The 17,954-nt window shown below is 44.9% G+C and overlaps 1 protein-coding gene across 1 annotated transcript in view; it reads right to left on the reverse strand.

The window, feature by feature from the left end:
- HECA (hdc homolog, cell cycle regulator) overlaps nt 1–17,283 on the reverse strand; it is a 30,375-nt gene extending 13,092 nt beyond the window's left edge. The window contains exons 1-2 of the mRNA XM_063124599.1: nt 17,015–17,283; nt 1,259–2,296 (exon numbers count right to left, since the gene is read on the reverse strand). Coding sequence (XP_062980669.1) covers nt 1,259–2,296; nt 17,015–17,249 — 1,273 coding nt within the window. The 5' untranslated portion in view covers nt 17,250–17,283. The remainder of the gene's footprint in view (nt 1–1,258; nt 2,297–17,014) is intronic.
- Between the last annotated feature and the right edge of the window lie 671 nt (nt 17,284–17,954).

Below are 17,954 nucleotides of genomic sequence, written 5' to 3' on the forward strand. Positions count from 1 at the left end.
GCCACCTACATCAGTAAGCAACAAACAGGCATGAGTCAACACATAGGAGGATTCTTTTAGCATTACTGATCATGGGACATATCTGTCAAGGCATCGGCATTAGCTTCCAATTACTTGGTTTTGAACATTTGAGCCAACATGAGATAGCCTTAACTATCATCTTAAATCAGTAGGTTTAAGTATCATTCAATTATGACATATATATCATGAACAATATTACGTTCATACAAATAAATGAAATAAAGTTCATGCATATATGTCCTGTTGGGCAGAATAGAGTGCAAAATTATGGAAGCTCTTTGTCAGACAAGTATTCAGGAAATGCGGATACTACAGCCTTTTCTTGGTACCATAAAATCACTGCCTTAACTTCATTTCAGGAAATAAAAGCTCAGACTGCAAGAGACTGATAAATCTGCATACTCTGCAGTTACGCTGGACACGTAAATACAGAGATTCAAATGTGAAAATAGGAAGGTGGCATAGTATCTACAAACTCTGACTCAGAATGGCCATGGTATTAAAACACAACTTTCCCTTACAAATGTTTGTTTGAAAACAGAGTACTCAAGAAGCACACTCCTGTGGTGCAGGAACTTTCCAAATAGAGAGATCCTTACATGTTACTTACGTGGGAACACATGAAAGGACTGTAGCATGTGTCTTTCTGTACATTTGAATCTGTTCACAGATATCCAAATGAGGGGAAATTTACTTACCGGAAACCATAGAAGGGGGAGCTACAATTGGTCAAGAGAGAAGAGGGAGACGTTCGCCACGCTGAGAGAAGGGAGACAAGACAGGATGTGCATGCAGCGTCCCACCCAGGGACAGGACATACACGCCCCGGGGAACATGGGGATGCCACGAGCGTCCCATGTGGCGCTGGTTCCCATGAGAATCCCCCTTCATGCCGGGTCACCCCACTGTTGAACAGGAGGAGGAGAGCGCAACACCAGATACTGACAATGGGGGGACCTAGCACGAAGGGCCTATATATACTGGGCCTATATCCCATTGCATAGACTCCTTCTCTGTTAAAAGTCCATTCCCTCTGCCAATTTGTTTTTCCCTAGAAAAGGTTAGTTATCCTAAAGGCTGGGTAACACAATCCTGATGGTTATATGCCATCAGGGTTATGTTACATGTACTTGCATGTTAAGTGTCTTTCTCTCATAAAATGCAGCACAGGAATAGGAGAGACAGAACACAGAGTGATCATTTAAGAAATGAAACAGAACGGATAAGCAACCTCTACCTTGAAGGTGACAGGGGACATCATATTCAATTTCATCATGTCTCGATGGGCTAAGAAACAGGGTTCCATCCACCAATGGAAACTGTTCAAATACTGGCAGTGCCCTGTGGCATAATGCACAGTTGACAACATTTCGGTGACTGGCACTGAGCGCTGCAAGAATGAATTTCCGTAGGTCTTCTCCTTGACCCACTTGGGCATCATCTTCCATCCGAACATGGAAAGTGTTCAACTTATGACGGGGTATGTGAGCAAGGAGTTCAGATAGATCAAGCCTCCTTAAAAATTGTACAGGGGCATCAAAATGTCCTGACCTATGTGCTTGTAAACCAGGTGTCCCATAATCAAAGTGAGCATTTCTGAACATGCCGCTATTGGCTATGTTCTTCCTGTGAGGTTCTAGATGAATGGCATTCTTCAAAAATTCTCCTAAGTATCGTGAAGAGCGTGGCCCACTGAAATGTGTGGGAGCAAGAACAGAGTAACCTGCAGGAGGTGACTGACCAGGAGAACCACAGGGAGAACGGACGGCATAGCTACTGCTAGTGCCTTTCTCTTGAGAGTTCTGCCTATCCATTGAATGCCTTCGCTGGATATCGTGGTTTAAACCTTTCTGTGGTTTGTTGGCAGGCCTGCACTTTTTAACATCTTCTGAGGACTCGGATGTTGATCTTCCGCTACCCTTTTCAGACACAGACTTTTTCTTCTTTTCATCTTGCATTCGTTTTACTTGATACCAATCTGTGTCTTTCTTTAAGTGGCCTTGCCCACATCGGCAAGAGCAAAAACGGAAGGCGAGATCATATCCCTTCTTGGTCCACATATTTTGTCGACATTGTTTTTCATTCCAACTCCTTGCTCTCCCAATACAGTTAAACTGGGCCAAAATACTGCTCTCCCATTCATAAAAACACTGAAGGTGCATCCAAGTGCTGTAGGGACAATGTTCATTGTTGCATACAACTTTCTGGTAGTCGTCTTTTTCTAGGTCAACGGGCCGTCCAAAGCTACATATCAGCGGAGTAGCACAAGGTGCTTCTGTGGAACACAGAATAGAAGTTGTATTATATGTAACTCAGCATTTGCACATTTGTTTTGTTTTATCCTTACTAATGTATACGGAAAGGGTTGAGAGAGCACAGTTAACTCTGAGGAGGGGTTCTCCTGCTCATATGATGCTCTATGCATACATTGGTACTATTCTATGAAATGAGGGATGTGCAATGGAGAATCCATGTGTGCACAGAAGAGTACAAGTAGCTACATATGCATGCAGTTTTGTTTTGTTCATCAGAGTGCCTAAGCTTTAAGTTCTAGAATGCACACAGGTATATCACTGAGCTCTTTTGTTTAAAACATCAACCAGTGTTTAATATTATTTACTAACTTACTTGAAGTATTTATAGGTGTCCCTTTAACAAAGTTCTCAGGGTAGCTCATAACAAGAAATATTAGAAGTTAAAACACTGCTTTTATCTAACCAGCAACAAAATAAATTAGTGCATTTTATTTATTTATTTACAATGTAAATAATACTACTCCACATCTAGACAGATGTGGAACGGTGAACAATAAAATTGCTGCCTAGACTTTAGAAAGTCTCTGTGCATTCTTAAGAAAAAAAATACATGGAGTTATATCTCATTATTTCAAAAGAAAATAAGGTCCTTATGCTAAATGTTTTTTCATTATAAAGCAAAAAATTAAGCAGAAACATAATTAAGTTCCAATTAATATTTTCTACCAACGCAACATGCCATGAAGATGTTATTAAATTAAGTCAAGTCAGAGGAATTAAATCCACCTCAATAGAACATTATGTTGTGCCTACTGATGCAGCTAAGCTAAGCAAAGCTAAGTGAATGTGTAAAGTTCTTTCCAAGCTCTGTAATGTTAAAAAAAATGCTTTGCATTCCAATGACAGAATTTCCCATGGCCTTTAATACACTTGAAGAACTTCAATCAGCTAACTTCTATGGCTCAGAAACACACATTCTAATTAACACAGATTTCCTGCATTAAACCCTTAGAATGTCAGCTTTCAGAAATTACACATCCTGATAGTACCTTTAGGAAGACAAACAGATATGAGGAAATAATTTGGGTTAAATATCTAAAATTAAAATATATGACCTAGCTCAGTTTCAACCAATTTTCCCAATCCAGACAATGAGAACACAAAAGCTGTAAGTGTTCAGGCCACACACACACACCCAAAAAAAGTGTTCAGAAGGGATAGACTCCTTTCTATACAGTGATATTAATAATATGTGTAAATACTGGAAGCACAATATGGTCATGGTTTCTTTGCACAAGCCACCCACCCACCATGGCTTATTTTCAGGGTGGCTTAGCATGATGTGTGAACTCATCCTCTATGTTCACCGTCAAATGATGACAGTTACAGCTTTCAGAAAGGTAACAGTTGTTCATCTACTGTAAAAGGGGAGAGGGAAAATGAATTGTATTAACATTAAGTGTGAATGTTTTTGTTATTCTATTGTTTTTTAAATTTTCAACTGGAACAATTTGTTAGGAGCACAATCATGTGTATGTTTAGACAAGGGAAAAATCCTACTACTCTCATAGCTGGCTGGGAAATGCAGGGAGTAGTAGGATTTGTTTGTGTCTAAATATGCATAGGATTATGCCCTAAGTGCTTTTAAAAGTTGTCCTTTGCCCTTAGTGATATATTGTATCACCCAGTAAGTTAGTCTTAGTTTGAATTTACATATCCCCAAATTTTATTAGAGGACAACAGTATTTGTCTGATAAGATTGTTCTTACTCCTACCTCCAGCCATTGCTTCTAGGTAACTTGCAATTATCTAGCGGTAAATACTGGAACTCAGACCCCATTTTGCTGCAATCTTCATCAGAATAAAAACACACACACACAGCCCTTTGTGGGAATTTTTTTCAGAGATTACGTCAAAAGGACAGCAAAGGTGTTCATTCCGTAGTCACTGATTGTGACCTGAATACAAACAAAAGATTGATTCACTCTAAATCAACTTTATCTGCTTTTACCGGTATCAGCAAATAGCCAAATCGGATTGGTTACATAGCACTGTAACATCATCACTGTCCAGTACTTGATCCCTGATTAGCTGTGATCACTTAAGGAAGAATAAAAAAGTTGGGGAAAATAGTCACTGAAGCAACAGCAAGGCAGGGAGTAGCTGCAAATAGTGCCACAATCATTAAAAACACACACATCAGGTTCAGGGACTTTCAGGGGCTTACATCTCCCAAATCACTACTTTTGAGTTAAAAAGTAAACTTTGGGAACATTCATCTTTGCTCTAGTAATCACAACAGCAGTTACTCCCTTGTACAGCAACAATGCAATGACATATTATGCAAACTCTTAAAAGTTTGTATAATACTATTATGTCATATTAATAAAAGTAGCTAGAAATATGACACTAAAAAGATAATACGCATATTACAGCTTGCCACAGTGGCGCTTTATTGACTACAAAGCATGGCTCCATCAGGTAACTCAGCAGAGTCAAAATAGGTTGGTACTTGCACAGGGACCTTAAAAGCAAGCTAGACGCTATAGGAAGGACGATGAATGTGATAGTGTCTGCTTGACAAGACAGTAAATCACCAAAAGAAAAGAAAACTTTCTAAATGGGTTGAATTAACATTAGGTGTCTACATGCCTCTCCCATTTTCGGCTAAAAATAGGAACCTGTTCCTCCTCCTAGGGCTTTGCTAGACCTACCGGGTGTTCCGTCGTTGAGGAGCGGTGAAAGCGGATTTTCCCGTTCAGCTGTGACGCCTCATGATGCACACCTTCCTTAGATTTGTGGCGGACGTTTGCGCCGCTTGTGCTGCTGCCACCTCGAGCACGGCTGCGCAGCCACACCGGCCTGATTTCCGCCGGGGGGGGGTTCGCTCGCTGCACGGTTTGCGCAAGTCCGAAAGACCGCAAACAGCGTAGATTGCTTGCGCAGCCGTCAGCGATGCCGCGGCGGCGGCGGCGGCACCGGCAGTGCCAGCTGAAGTGCTGCTGCTGCTGCTGCGTACCAGCCCCCTCAGGCACCAGCGAGTGCCGGTGTTGAGAGTCAACATTGATGCAGTCACTTCCTGATGGGGGTCGTGGCGGGTGTAATATGACCCAAGGTCAGTCGTCTGCATGGGCACTCTGTGCCTACATCTCCCATCATGCCTCTGAAGTGTCAGTGGCGATGACCGCCTCTGTGACCTCCCCCCCATCCCACAGACCCAACCCACATCTGGGCATAGGCATGGCAGTACCCACACCAACAGGCACACAGCCCTTCATGCCTGGACCGTCCCCCTCAGTCCCCGCTAGCCTTTACATCTTTGGCGCAGCGTACAGCACCGCCATTATGCGGCCGCTGTGGCTGCCCACCGCGAGGAGTCACCAACTTCCCATGACTGTGGGATGCCCGCCTTTCCGAAAAGTGACCCACGCAGAGGTTGAAATAGAAAAAACAGGTGCACATCCCCCACCCACCCCCAGCAGCACACCAGCCACTTTTCCGGTCCTCCGGTCCTGCTCAAACTGTCACTGTGGGAATAAAAAAAAAAAGCCGCTCAGCTGCGCTGCCCCAGCTGCGGGCTGGGCACAAATGGCGGAGGCGGCTTGACCGAAGCCGCTGGCCACTCCCCCTTAGCACGCCTTTTCCTGACCAGTGCGGACCGCAGTGAGCTCACATCCTCCCACACCTACTCCGAATTAGCGCGGGCCAGCAGGAAAAGGCGCACCAGAACTCACTGTTTTAAAGACGGGATAAAGAGGCTTCACCGCAGGATAACGACGGATCCTGGTGAACGTCATCTGGAAGCCTCGACACGACTGCGGAAGGTAACGCGCGCTACACCCTCGTCTAGTAACGCCCCTAGTCTCTAGCTCCAGCGTTCCCCCAATCTGCTGCCCTCCACATGTGTTCAACTACAGCTCTCATCATACCCAGCCAGCACTGCAAGTTGGAGAAGGCTGCTCTAGGCTATTGTTTACTAAACTATTCTAAAACACTTCTCATTTAGGAACTCAAGTAACACATTTATTCTTCCCTTTTAAGAAACAGTCTCTAGGGGGAAATTGTGCTATACGGTAATAATAGTTTAGGATTGAGAAACTTCTACCTAATGTAGCTTCTCTTTCACAAGACACTTCGCTCTCTGCTCCACTCATCAACACTGCTCAACTGAAACCAAGTACTACTACCAAGGACGTCCAGGATCCCAACTTCTGTTTTAAATCAGGTTTTGTCAAGCACCAGTCCTTTTTTGGCTCCCCCCATAGCTCCACAAGCTCCACCATCAGTGCTACTATATCTGTGAATCAGAACTCAGATCTAGATCTACTTCTTGCTGCCCCCTAACAGAGTGGCACATCTCTACCTATATCTGGACTATGCTATGGCTTCAACTTCGCATGTAAATGAGGCAGGCATGTGCACCACATCAACAAACACACATATTAATAGAACAGTTAATATCATAGAATAGTAGAGTTGGAAGGGACCTATAATGCCATCAAGTCCAACCCCCTGCTCATTGCAGGAATCTACCTTAAAGCATCCCTGAAAGATGGCTGTCCAGCTGCCTCTTGAAGGCCTCTAGTGTGGGAGAGCCCACGAATTCCCTAGACAATTGGTTCCATTGTTGTACTGCTCTAGCAGTCAGGAAGATTTTCCTGATGTCCAGCCGGAATCTGGCTTCCTTTAACTTGAGCCCATTATTCCGTGTCCTGCACTCTGGGAGGATCGAGAAGAGATCCTGGCCCTCCTCTGTGTGACAACCTTTCAAGTATTTGAAGAGTGCTATCATGTCTCCCCTCAATCTTCTCTTCTCCAGGCTAAACATGCCCAGTTCCTTCAGTCTCTCCTCATAAGGCTTTGTTTCCAGACCCGATTATCCTCATTGCCCTCCTCTGAACACGCTCCAGCTTGTCTGCATCCTTCTTGAAGTGAGGTGCCCAGAACTGGACACAATACTCAAGATGAGGCCTAACCAGTGCCAAATAGAGGGGAACCAGTACCTCGCGTGATTTGGAAGCTATACTTCTTTTAATGCATCCCAAAATAGCATTTGCTTTTTTTTGCACCTACATCACACTGTTGGCTCATATTCAGCTTATGATCTACAACAATTCCACAATCCTTCTTGCTTGTAGTGTTGCTGAGCCAAATATCCCCCATCTTGTAACTGTACATTTGGTTTCTTTTTCCTAGGTGTAGAACTTGGCATTTATCCCTATTAAATTTCATTCTGTTGTTTTCAGCCCAACACTCCAGCCTATCAAGATCACTTTGAAGTTTGTTTCTGTCTTCCAGGGTATTAGCTATCCCACCCAATTTTGTGTCATCTCCAAATTTGATAAGTGCTCCCTGCACCTCCTCGTTCAAATCATTCATAAAAATGTTGAAGAGCACTGGGCCCAGGACTGAGCCCTACGGTACCCCACTTGTTACCTCCCCACAGTTTGAGAAGGTACCATTGATAAGTACTCTTTGAGTCCGATTCTGTAGTCAACTGTGAATCCACCTAATAGCTGTTCCATCTAGCTGAATTTTAGCTAGTTTGTTAATCAGAATATCATGGGACACTTTGTCAAAAGCTTTGCTGAAGTCAAGATATATTATGTCCACAGCATTCCCACAGTCCACAAGGGAGGTTACCCGATCAAAAACTGATATCAGATTAGTCTGACATGATTTGTTCTTGACAATATGGTCCTCAACATCCCATCCTTGAAGGGAGATCAAAGCTGCATGGTCCTCCCATTACTAAGGGAGACAGAAGAGTGGATGCATCCAACATGGTAGTATATAGGCTCAATTCAGACATCACACTAAACAAGTTTACGTCTGTATCTAGTAGCTACATCTTTTCCCCCCATTTGTTCTCTAGAAGAGTGTTTCTCAAACTGTTGGCCAGGACCCACCTATGGGTCAAAGCCCACTTTCAAGTGGATCTCAGTGTTTCAGGCTGCCCAGTGCCTCTTTGCCTGACCACCCCATGCATCCTACATAGACAGGTATGGCAGTGGGAGTTGGTTAGAGGGCAAGTCTAATATTTTTAATAACAACAATTTAAAAAAAACTGGGAAGAGGAATTGGATAAGAGAGGGTAGTTGTTATAGGAGGAAGTGAATGTAAAAGAAGCAGAAGAGAAAGATGAAAGAAACTGGCAGTTAAGAAGGGCACGAGTAAAGCGTGAAAGGAGAAGGGGAGAAGAAATGACAGATGAGTAAGAACACTTTGGGCGGGTTCACACATCACTTTAAGCCATCATGGGCCATAGCTAGACCTAAGGTTTATCCCTGGATCATCCAGGAGTCAAACCTGTTCATCTAGGTGACACACAGGGGATCCAGTGCTCAGGCAGGGGCGAACCCTGGATGATCCCAGGATAAACCTTAGGTCTAGCTGTGGCCATGGTTTATAAGCTACTCACAGTAGCTTATTTTGAAAATAAGCTACAGTGATCAGAAAAATAAGCTACTGTGTGTAGCTTATTTTCCCCATCTTTGCCCCTCCTCCCTCTGTAGTCCTACCACTAGGCCAGGATAGTATCCCAGCATCTTTTGCTTGGAAACCAAATCCCTCTGTCCCCTGCATCTCTCCGATTGGCTTGTCTCGTGCTATAGGCGTATTCTTCTGTCTCTGCTGGATCCCCTGCCGTTTTTTGCCAGTTATCTGCTGCCCCCCACCAGCAGCACCCCAATTCTCAAGGCATTCCTTCCCGCTCCTGCCCCTTTCCCGCTCCTGCCAGCAGCAGCTTCCCAGACAGTTTTCAAAACTGTTCCCTTATCCCGACTGAGTGCACCAAAACAGGGCTGAGAGCTGTAAGTCCTTCTCAGTTTGCTGGAATGGGGCGAAATTTTGTACATTGCATCTCCTCACAGGGAGCCTGCAAATGATGCTATGGATAACTGTGCAACTTTCCTTTTTCACGGAAAACTGATCAGAAAAACAAGAAGGGAGTGCAGGCCATACCCTGCTGAACTTCGCAGAGCTGGAGCCAAAACTCACACAAAGGTGTCTGTGGCGTTACCCACATTTCTATTCCCTTAGGTATGTCTGAATGAGTATGTCTAGAGAGTACGGAATGTTGGACTGAGTGGGTGTGGCTGGTGATGCTGTGGAAAGTGGGGGAGGAGTATATATATGGGGGAGCTGAGTGGTTCTGGTTGTTCGGTTGGTGGTTGGGTTTCGGAGAGTAGATGTGTTTAGCTATGTGTGTTCTTGTCAGGAGTTGTGTGAGCAGTGAGTGGAAATAAGATCCTAGGAACTAAGGATTGTTATTATTGGAATTGTTATTACTAGAATTCTTAAGAATAGGCAGGATTTGAATAGAATTTGAAGGAACTAAGAACTGTAAACAACAATAAACATTTTCTTATTTTGCTACCGCAAAACCACGTGTCAGTTTGGCTGTGTCTCCTGCTCTATTGGTTTATAAATAAACACATTAAATTAAACCTTCAGCCCACTATATTCACAGAAAAGCCTTGTCCAAACCTCCTTGTCTTTTCCCTCTGCTATAAGGGAAAGGTTATGGGTTTCTTTTTACCCCTTCCTCAGGTGTTTGGATGATATTCTGGAGGTGACAGACTTGACCTTGGGGGAGCTAGGGGTGGCGACAGCCGACAGAAAGCTCTGGCGTGGGCTGGTCCATGAAGTCATGAAGAGTCGGAAACGACTGAACGAATGAACAACAACAAACAGGTGTTTAAGTGGTGGTGCTTAGACTGAGGGAGGCGTGCGCGTCAAAGCCTGGTAAGTGAGGTGGCAGCGGCGCAGTGTCCCTCGTGGATATGCACCTGACGCATGGCAAAAACCCTGCATGGCTGCTGCCACCCCACACTCGAAACCATCACATTCCTCTTTCGGATTGGCCAGTTGTGCATTAGAAGGCATCTTCTTCTGTCTCTGTCTTGTCAATGCCGATCTCACCCTGGTGTCGATCATTACCTGCTTTCTAGCATCCCCACCACACTCACCCCGCACCGCTCCCCACTGTCCTGGTCCACAGCTGGATTTCCATGCTTTTCCCTTCCACCCTGTCTACCTGCATCCCTGCCTCTCCTCACACCGCTGTGGCAGTCAAACTAGAATTTTCCCTCAGCGTCCACAAACTCTGATTAGGGAGTTCATGCCATACTGCTCGTTGACGCCTAAGAGCAGGTCAGGAAGTTTTTCTTTGAAGCAGCTGGCGTTCTGCGCTTTCCCCCTGCACACCAGCACAAAAGAAGGTGTCATACACAGTTTCCATTAGTAGGGAGGCACCCCCTGCACAATTACAAAGACGTGTGAGTGAAAACAGCCTTTCACCAAAACGAGGGTGGCAACTCTAAAGCCTTGGAAGTTCACCTCAGATGATGACCTTAATGTCCCAGTAGGCAAATATGTGAGCAGGCAGTCCTTCAGGTAATTTGGCCTCAAGACATTTAGGGCTTTAAAGGCTAAGATCAGCACTTTAAATTGGGTCTGGAAACAGACTGGCAGCCAGTGCAGATGGCAAAGTACAAGCATAATATTATCATATCAGTTAGCATTCTAGCCACCCTATTTCATATTAACCAGTTTCTATTTGAGCTTCCATATGTAAAAACAGGCAAACCACGGTTTAGAGCTGCTTGTATTTTCATTTTCTGTCTTTTCAGCACACATCTTCAAAAGTTCAGTCTCATCACCATAGTTCAACATCCTCCGCAGACAGTTATGGGCACCATTATGGATAGTGTTCTCAGTCACTGGCCTTGTTTCATGGTCTCTTTTTCTGAGGAGAGAGTGTTGTGGGAAGTGGGGGGAAAGGTACTTTTTTCACACATCCTAGAAAATCAGTCCACTCTCTGAGCCTACTTTGGAAAATGTGCAAATTGACAACGAGGAAATTACTAGTGGCCAACACTGCAGTACATTTTTCTGATTTACATATCATTAAATCAGCACTAAGAGCTGCTCTGTTGGGGTAATATGATGTAAAAAGATCCCCAAGTATATATGAAACAGAGGCCAGATCTATACCAAGCAGGATGTAGCACTATGAAAGCAGTATGAAAGCAGTTTATAAGAGGCAGGAGCCACACTACTGCTTTATAGTGGTATTGAAGTGCACCGACAAGTGTTGGAGCCCATGACACATACCACATACCCCTTTCACAGTGCTATATCCTGCTTGGTGTGGCTCCTTCCTCTTATGTACCACTTTCATACCGCTTTCTTAGTGCTATATCCTGCTTGGTGTAGATCTGGCCAAAGCCTCTAAAACAAAACAACAACAAAAAGTAACGATCATAATAAAATCAGAGAATTGTAAAATAACCAGTGAATGGTGTTTCAGGACAACCTTGCATGTGACCTATATAAGACAAACCTTGCAGGTCTGGGATTGTTTTACTGACAAGCTAAATAAACAAATCTTACATGCCTGGGATTTGTAAAGTTTTGCAATGCTGATTTATATCAACTAAAAATGGCACTTTCTCTGCAACAACTATGAATAATAAACAAGCCTTTGCAAGCATGCTTCACTCCAATTCCCACCAAGAGCCAATTTGGACACATTGGTACACCCCTCTCAGGGGCCTATATCACTTCTGAATCACATCAAAAGATCCATGCATTTGGAAATCTACCTAACCAACAGGGAAGTGAGGGGCACTTTCAAGTATCCAGTATCTGTGAATTCTGAGGTGGTATCAACCCCTGAGCCAACTATTCTATATGCTGAGAGGCATGTGTTTCAATTAGCTCTTAGCTAGTATCCAATTAGATACAAGTGCTAGCATAAATTACATTGCACTGAGTAAGGGACCTCTAGCACAACACAAATAGCATTTGCTGGCACAACAGCTTTTCCGGGGAATCCTGTTGTGCCAGCTAATGCTATTGGTGCTGTGCTAGAAGTCCCTTATGCTAGCTCAACATAAGTTATATCAAAGTTCGTGGCACAAGAAGTTGATATAAACTAGTCATAAACAATGCCTCTGTACCAGCCATGACTGGGCAGCAGTCGTGATTGGTTCAGAAAGTGTTTTCTCAAGTTCGAGACCACCTCTTTTATAACTTAAACAGGTTAATGGCCATAAAACATGGACTAGAGTTCTTAATCCAAACCTAATGTCCCAATGCCCACCCACAACCTACCAACTTTTGTCAATGTAATATAATATTGCATTGCAATTAAGCAGGCTATAACATATAGAAACTCTGACTCAATTCTCAGTTACCCTATTTCTAAGGCATATGTAGGGATAGTTCACACATGCATGTTTATCACTTGAAGACTGCAACATGAAGGGTAAAGAGCATAATAATGTGAGTGAGACAGACAGTGAATGAGACAGAATGAGACAGGCACCACAGACAGAACTTCCATAACCCTGATAACAAAATGCTTTTTTAATGGCATGACTGCATATATTAAATTATGAGCCACCAAATGTTTAGCAATTCATTGCTATACATGTATATGCAAATTGACCCATAGTCTCATTACGCTGAGTAGGTCTGAATATAAAGAACTGGGTGCAATATACACAGCTCTGAGAACTGGAAAACAGTATAAAAATATGTAAGGTTAGTGTGCATGATGTGAAGAGGGCAGAGATTGTAAGGCAGAGATTGACAGCTTCCTTGACCTTAGAATTCAGTTGAAAATATATCAGGCCATAAAGGGGTGCACCTAGTTTGCACCCTGACTCTTTCTAAATTATCCATAATGTACACATTTTCATAAATGTGGCAGGTGCCAAAACTGTAAGTCGCACTTACTCTGAAATACACTGACCCACACATTTTGAGTCAATTAAAGCCATGACAGGCGAGTTTTGCACCCACAGTATTGTGTTTTATTTACTTTTCAGTTTAGGAGCTCCCAAACCAGAAATAATTTTTAAAAACACATTAATTTGTCTCATCTACAAGAGTATGTACACAAATATTTTCTGGTTCACAATCTTAAGTCAAGAAACTTGAAAAAGTGTGGGAAAGGGCCACAGCTCAGTAGCAGAGCACATGCTCAGCTTGCAGAAGGTCCCAGGTTCAATCCCCAGCATCTCCATCTAAGGTTGGGAAAACTCCTGCCTGGAGAGTTGCTGCCAGGCAGTGTTAACAATTCTGGGCTGGATGGACCCATAGGCTGCATTTGGACAACACAATAGTCAACAGTGGGGTAATAATCAACTCAACAATTGTTTATGATAATAAACAATATGATAATAATGAACCATGGTGTGGATTAGGATCAGTGTTGAGTTGACTATTAGTCCACATTGAGTTGACTCACTCATCGCCCTTCTTCTTTCCTGCTAGTATCCCATCAGCTATTGCTGCCGAAAATCTATCCTGCAGGCTGGACTAGAGCAACAGCCACTGCTTTTACTATTCTTGACTTCTGACTCTGTGGCTGATGAAATAACCTACGGTGGCCAAGGAAATAACCCACAGTGCCCTCCATACAACATGATAACCAACGGTGGTTCAAATAGCCAACTCTGCACAGTGTTGATTATTTATGTTTGTTATTTCACAAAACACAATAATCCACAGTGGGTTACATAACCAACTGTCGGCTACTTAAATCACTGTTGGTTATCGCGTTGTCTGAACCCAGTCATAGTCTAATTTCCTATGTTCCTGGGTTCCTAAAAACTAATGGATTTGGGCCTTTTTCTTCTTTTTTACTTGTCTCCGTTTCATTAAACATTTCTGCATAATACTTTCAAACTTATCTCTGCCACTATCAGAGCTACCAGCCTCTTAGAAAATGCAAACTGGAATTCTAAGGATTCCAGGGAGAGCCTGCAAGTGTCACACATGTGCTTTGATGACTGTCAAACGAGCTATCCATCACAAGGCCCAATGTAAGTTTTCTATAAAAACCTAGAAAACAGGGGGGAAGTCCTGTTATCAGGAGAGCTAGAATTAGATTAGGATAAAGATGCTCAGCAAGTATTGCTTGAAAAACACAGGTGCTGAGCACAGGTACTACAGATTGGTGGTTCAGCATCCCCCAGATTTTTAGAACAGTATGTAAGTTGCAAAGGGATCAAATCCCTCTCCTGCCTCCCATCACCTCTGGACACTGTTTCTGAGCCACCATGAAAGCTTGTGGAAGAGGACCCAGCAGTGTCTGGGAACATATCTCTGCTGAGATACAAAAATAGCCATCCTTACACACATGCAGTATCAGACCTCATACAAATGTGCTGAACATCAGAACTCATGTCCTAAATTTAGTACAAACTATCAGATTGCTATATTTTGTCAGTAGCAGGCATTGTGCCAAAAGCTACTCCTGGATGAAGGTGACTCCAGAATTCAAATTTTGATCTGCTGAAAAAAGTGCATTAGTAACCTGGAGACAATGTTTTTGGACGAGTCTACTGTACTGTAGCAGGCAGAAACATTGCCCCATTTCCTTTCTACTCCTACTATTTATTCAAGCATTTAAAAGATGGTTCTCAACAAGGACCCATTCCCTGATGAACTAATTCACCAGCTCATTCACTTTTCCTGGTGAAAATTTTTTACACTAATGATCCCCAAATGTTTATGTATTGGACTGAAATAATTTTGTTTATTGATATATTCTTACACACAGAGAACTACAAAGGTAACCTGGCAGCTACCACTGGCTTGTCAAAGAAGTAAATGAGGTGACTTCTCGCCTATATTGGTCCTTCTTAAAATTACTACTTAATTTCTGTTCTTAAACCATATTACACTGGGAAAACAATGACCAAGGTATGAAAGTGCCCCAAAATGAGGTGTAAAGTATTGCTTAGCAATGGGGGTGGGGGTGGGGGTGGGTAGAAACTTCACTACAGGTAGGTGCTTAAGTGTGTAGGTATACTGAAGCACAACAGAAGTTAGACCATATTGTTCCACACACTGGTCTTATTGCAAATACAGGACAATTCTTTTTTCAGCAACTGGTTTCTAACCATTCAAACAGGGACAACCTCTGTAAACTGCTCTGGTGAGTTACTCATAGGATCTCAGTACATGAGTCTTGTGAACTAGTTTGATGTTTCATTTTATTTCTAAAAGCAACAGACTATTTCTCAATTTCTCTCTGCTTGGCTCTTTAATAAATAAATATATTCAACTGAAACTGGAATTGATTTCATTGTCTTGCCTAGCTTGTAAGTTGGCCTTCTCACGGACTCCTTGGAAAAATACAATAACCGGGTTTCTAACGAGATTAAAGGAAGCTCTGAAAAGAGGCCTACCCTTCTACACATATAAAAAAGACATATGCCTATCTTTTCTTAGAGGGAGGATATTAAAACAACATGGAGTGGTGCCTGTACTACTTCTGAGCAATACAGTCTGTCCTACTCTGCAGGGTAAAGATACAGAAATACTGATTTGCCGCATATATTATCCAGTCAGAATAATTGGGGGAGAGGGGGGAGACGAGGCTTTCAAGTTCTTTATTGGGGTCCTCTGTTCCTGCTCACTCTAAAAATAGCAGATCACAGAACAGCAGAGCTGGAAGGGCCCACAAGGCCATCGAGTCCATCCCCCTGCTCAATGCAGGAATCCACCCTAAACCATCCCTGACAGATGGTTGTCCAGCTGCCTCTTGAAGACCTCTAGTTTGGGAGAGCCCACAACCTCCCTAGGTAACTGATTCCATTGTCGTACTGCTCTAACAGTCAGGAAGATGGGAGGGAGACTTTTTTTTAATTTAACAGTCATCACTTAATGACCCTCAACATACATATGAGCGAGTTGAATGCTACAAGACATGCACTTGAGTATGAGTGGGCTTCTGACCTCAACAGATAACGATAGATGAGGTCTCTATGCCCATACAGTTGGTGGGGGCAGGATTGAGCATATGGAGCTGTGTAACAATGAAACGATCTACAGTCTACCCCGTTTGGCTGCTGCTCCCCAAGATATGAGGATCACCAGACCGGATTTTCAATAGAATAACACGTTTTGGTTGTGTTAAAACAAAGTCTAGCCTCTACAAACTATAGGGCCGCGGTGGTTATAAACATGTGCATCACATGTTCATATTTTCGGCCACTTAACCACCGCTGCAGTCCTCTATACCCTTTGTGAGTAAGTCCTAAAAGACTTAGTACACAGGACATCCCCGGCTTTACAAATCGGCTGGAAAGAGAAACACCTTTCTATCGCTGAAGTGTGATTCGGGTACACCAGGCCCCAAACCTAACCGTCTATTCATAGATCACCCTTGAATTTTGGGGCAAGAAGTGTTGCAACCCAAGTAGTTTCTGTTTCCTAGCCAGATACGAGGTTTTAAAAAGGGGGGGGGGGTGGAAGCAGAGGGAGAAGGACCCTTCAAATCAAGACCCGAAGGCACAGGAACCCACTTTCCTAGTAATGCATGGTCTGGGTCCATGTGTTTGCAATCCTCCTTTTACAGGCCAGGCGTGTGTGCGCGCCTTTGCAAGCGCCCTCTTTTTGGCGAGGAAAGCAACAGTCTCCCCGCCAACAAGCCGGCGGCACTCAAGGCAGCGGGGAGCAGGAGGGCCTGCGCCTCCCGCCTGCTCGCCTCCATCCTGGCCCGCTCGCCCTCTTTTTTGCATGCTTGGGCTGCTGCGCCATCGAAGGCCCGGGCAGCTTCGCCACGAGCAGGGCGCCGCCGCCGCCAGCCAGCCAGCCCTGCCCATCGGCTGGAGCAGGAAGGAAGCGCTTAAGAGAGAAGTTGCCCGGCCGCGCATTGCATCGCGGCTGCATTTCTTCTCCTCCCACCGCGCCCGTCCCCTCCGCCCCCGTCCTACCGTTCTTGGAGTCGCCCGGGGCCGAGCCTCCCGCCGCGGCCGCCGCTCCCCCGGAGCCCCCCGCGCCTCCTCCTGCAGCCGCTGCTGGCCCGCTGGCTCCCGCCACGGCCACCGCGGCCAGGGCTCCTCCGGCGCCCGGCGCTCCCGCCGTGGCCAGGGCTCCATTTTCCTGCTCGTCCCCGCTGCTGTTAGCGCGCTTGTTCTTCTTGCCCTTGTTACTCTTCTGGTTCGGCATCGCCAAGGGAGGAGGAGGAGGAGGAGCGGGTCGCGGCGGCAGCAGCGGGAAACTGGAGGAGGAGGCGACGGTGGCGGAGGCGCTGGATGCTGCTGCCGCCGCTGCCGCCTCGCTTGCTTGCTGCTGCTGTTACCACCGCCACCAACCTCGGCTTATTGCAGCTCCATTGTCAGGCGGAGGAGCCAGCTCGCCCTCCCCCTCTCACGCACAACGGGCCCGTCGCATGCACACACACACACACACACACACCACAGCCGCCTGGCCACGGGAAGAAGTGCAAGCCAGGGGAAAGGCGTGTCTCGCTTGTTTTGATTCTGCTGCTGCTCCCTCCGCTCCCCTCCCTGCCCGCTTCCTCCTCCTCCTCCTCCTCGATTCTCGCCCTGCCAGGCCTTGGTGACAGTGGAAAGCAAAGAGCAAGTGAAAGGAAGGGAGGCGGAAGGCGCGGCTCAGACGCTGGGCTAGCAGCGGCGGCTGGGAGGCGCTTGGGAGCTGCGAAAGGTTCTTTCAAAGCATCACCGTGATGATTGCGAAAGGGGGTCCCTCCACACGAGTATACCGAGATCGATCCCCCGAGCAGGAATAAATGGGAACGCTGCATGAGCAAAATCTCTTAATCCGATTAGCGATCGCTTGACTCCCTCGTTCTCGCAGTGTGGACTTTTCTCCGCCTTTTTTTTCCTTACCTGCATGCGCGGCTTGTGCTAT

This window comes from Elgaria multicarinata, chromosome 4 (assembly GCF_023053635.1).
Source record: "Elgaria multicarinata webbii isolate HBS135686 ecotype San Diego chromosome 4, rElgMul1.1.pri, whole genome shotgun sequence".
Classification (NCBI taxonomy): Eukaryota; Metazoa; Chordata; class Lepidosauria; order Squamata; family Anguidae; genus Elgaria; species Elgaria multicarinata.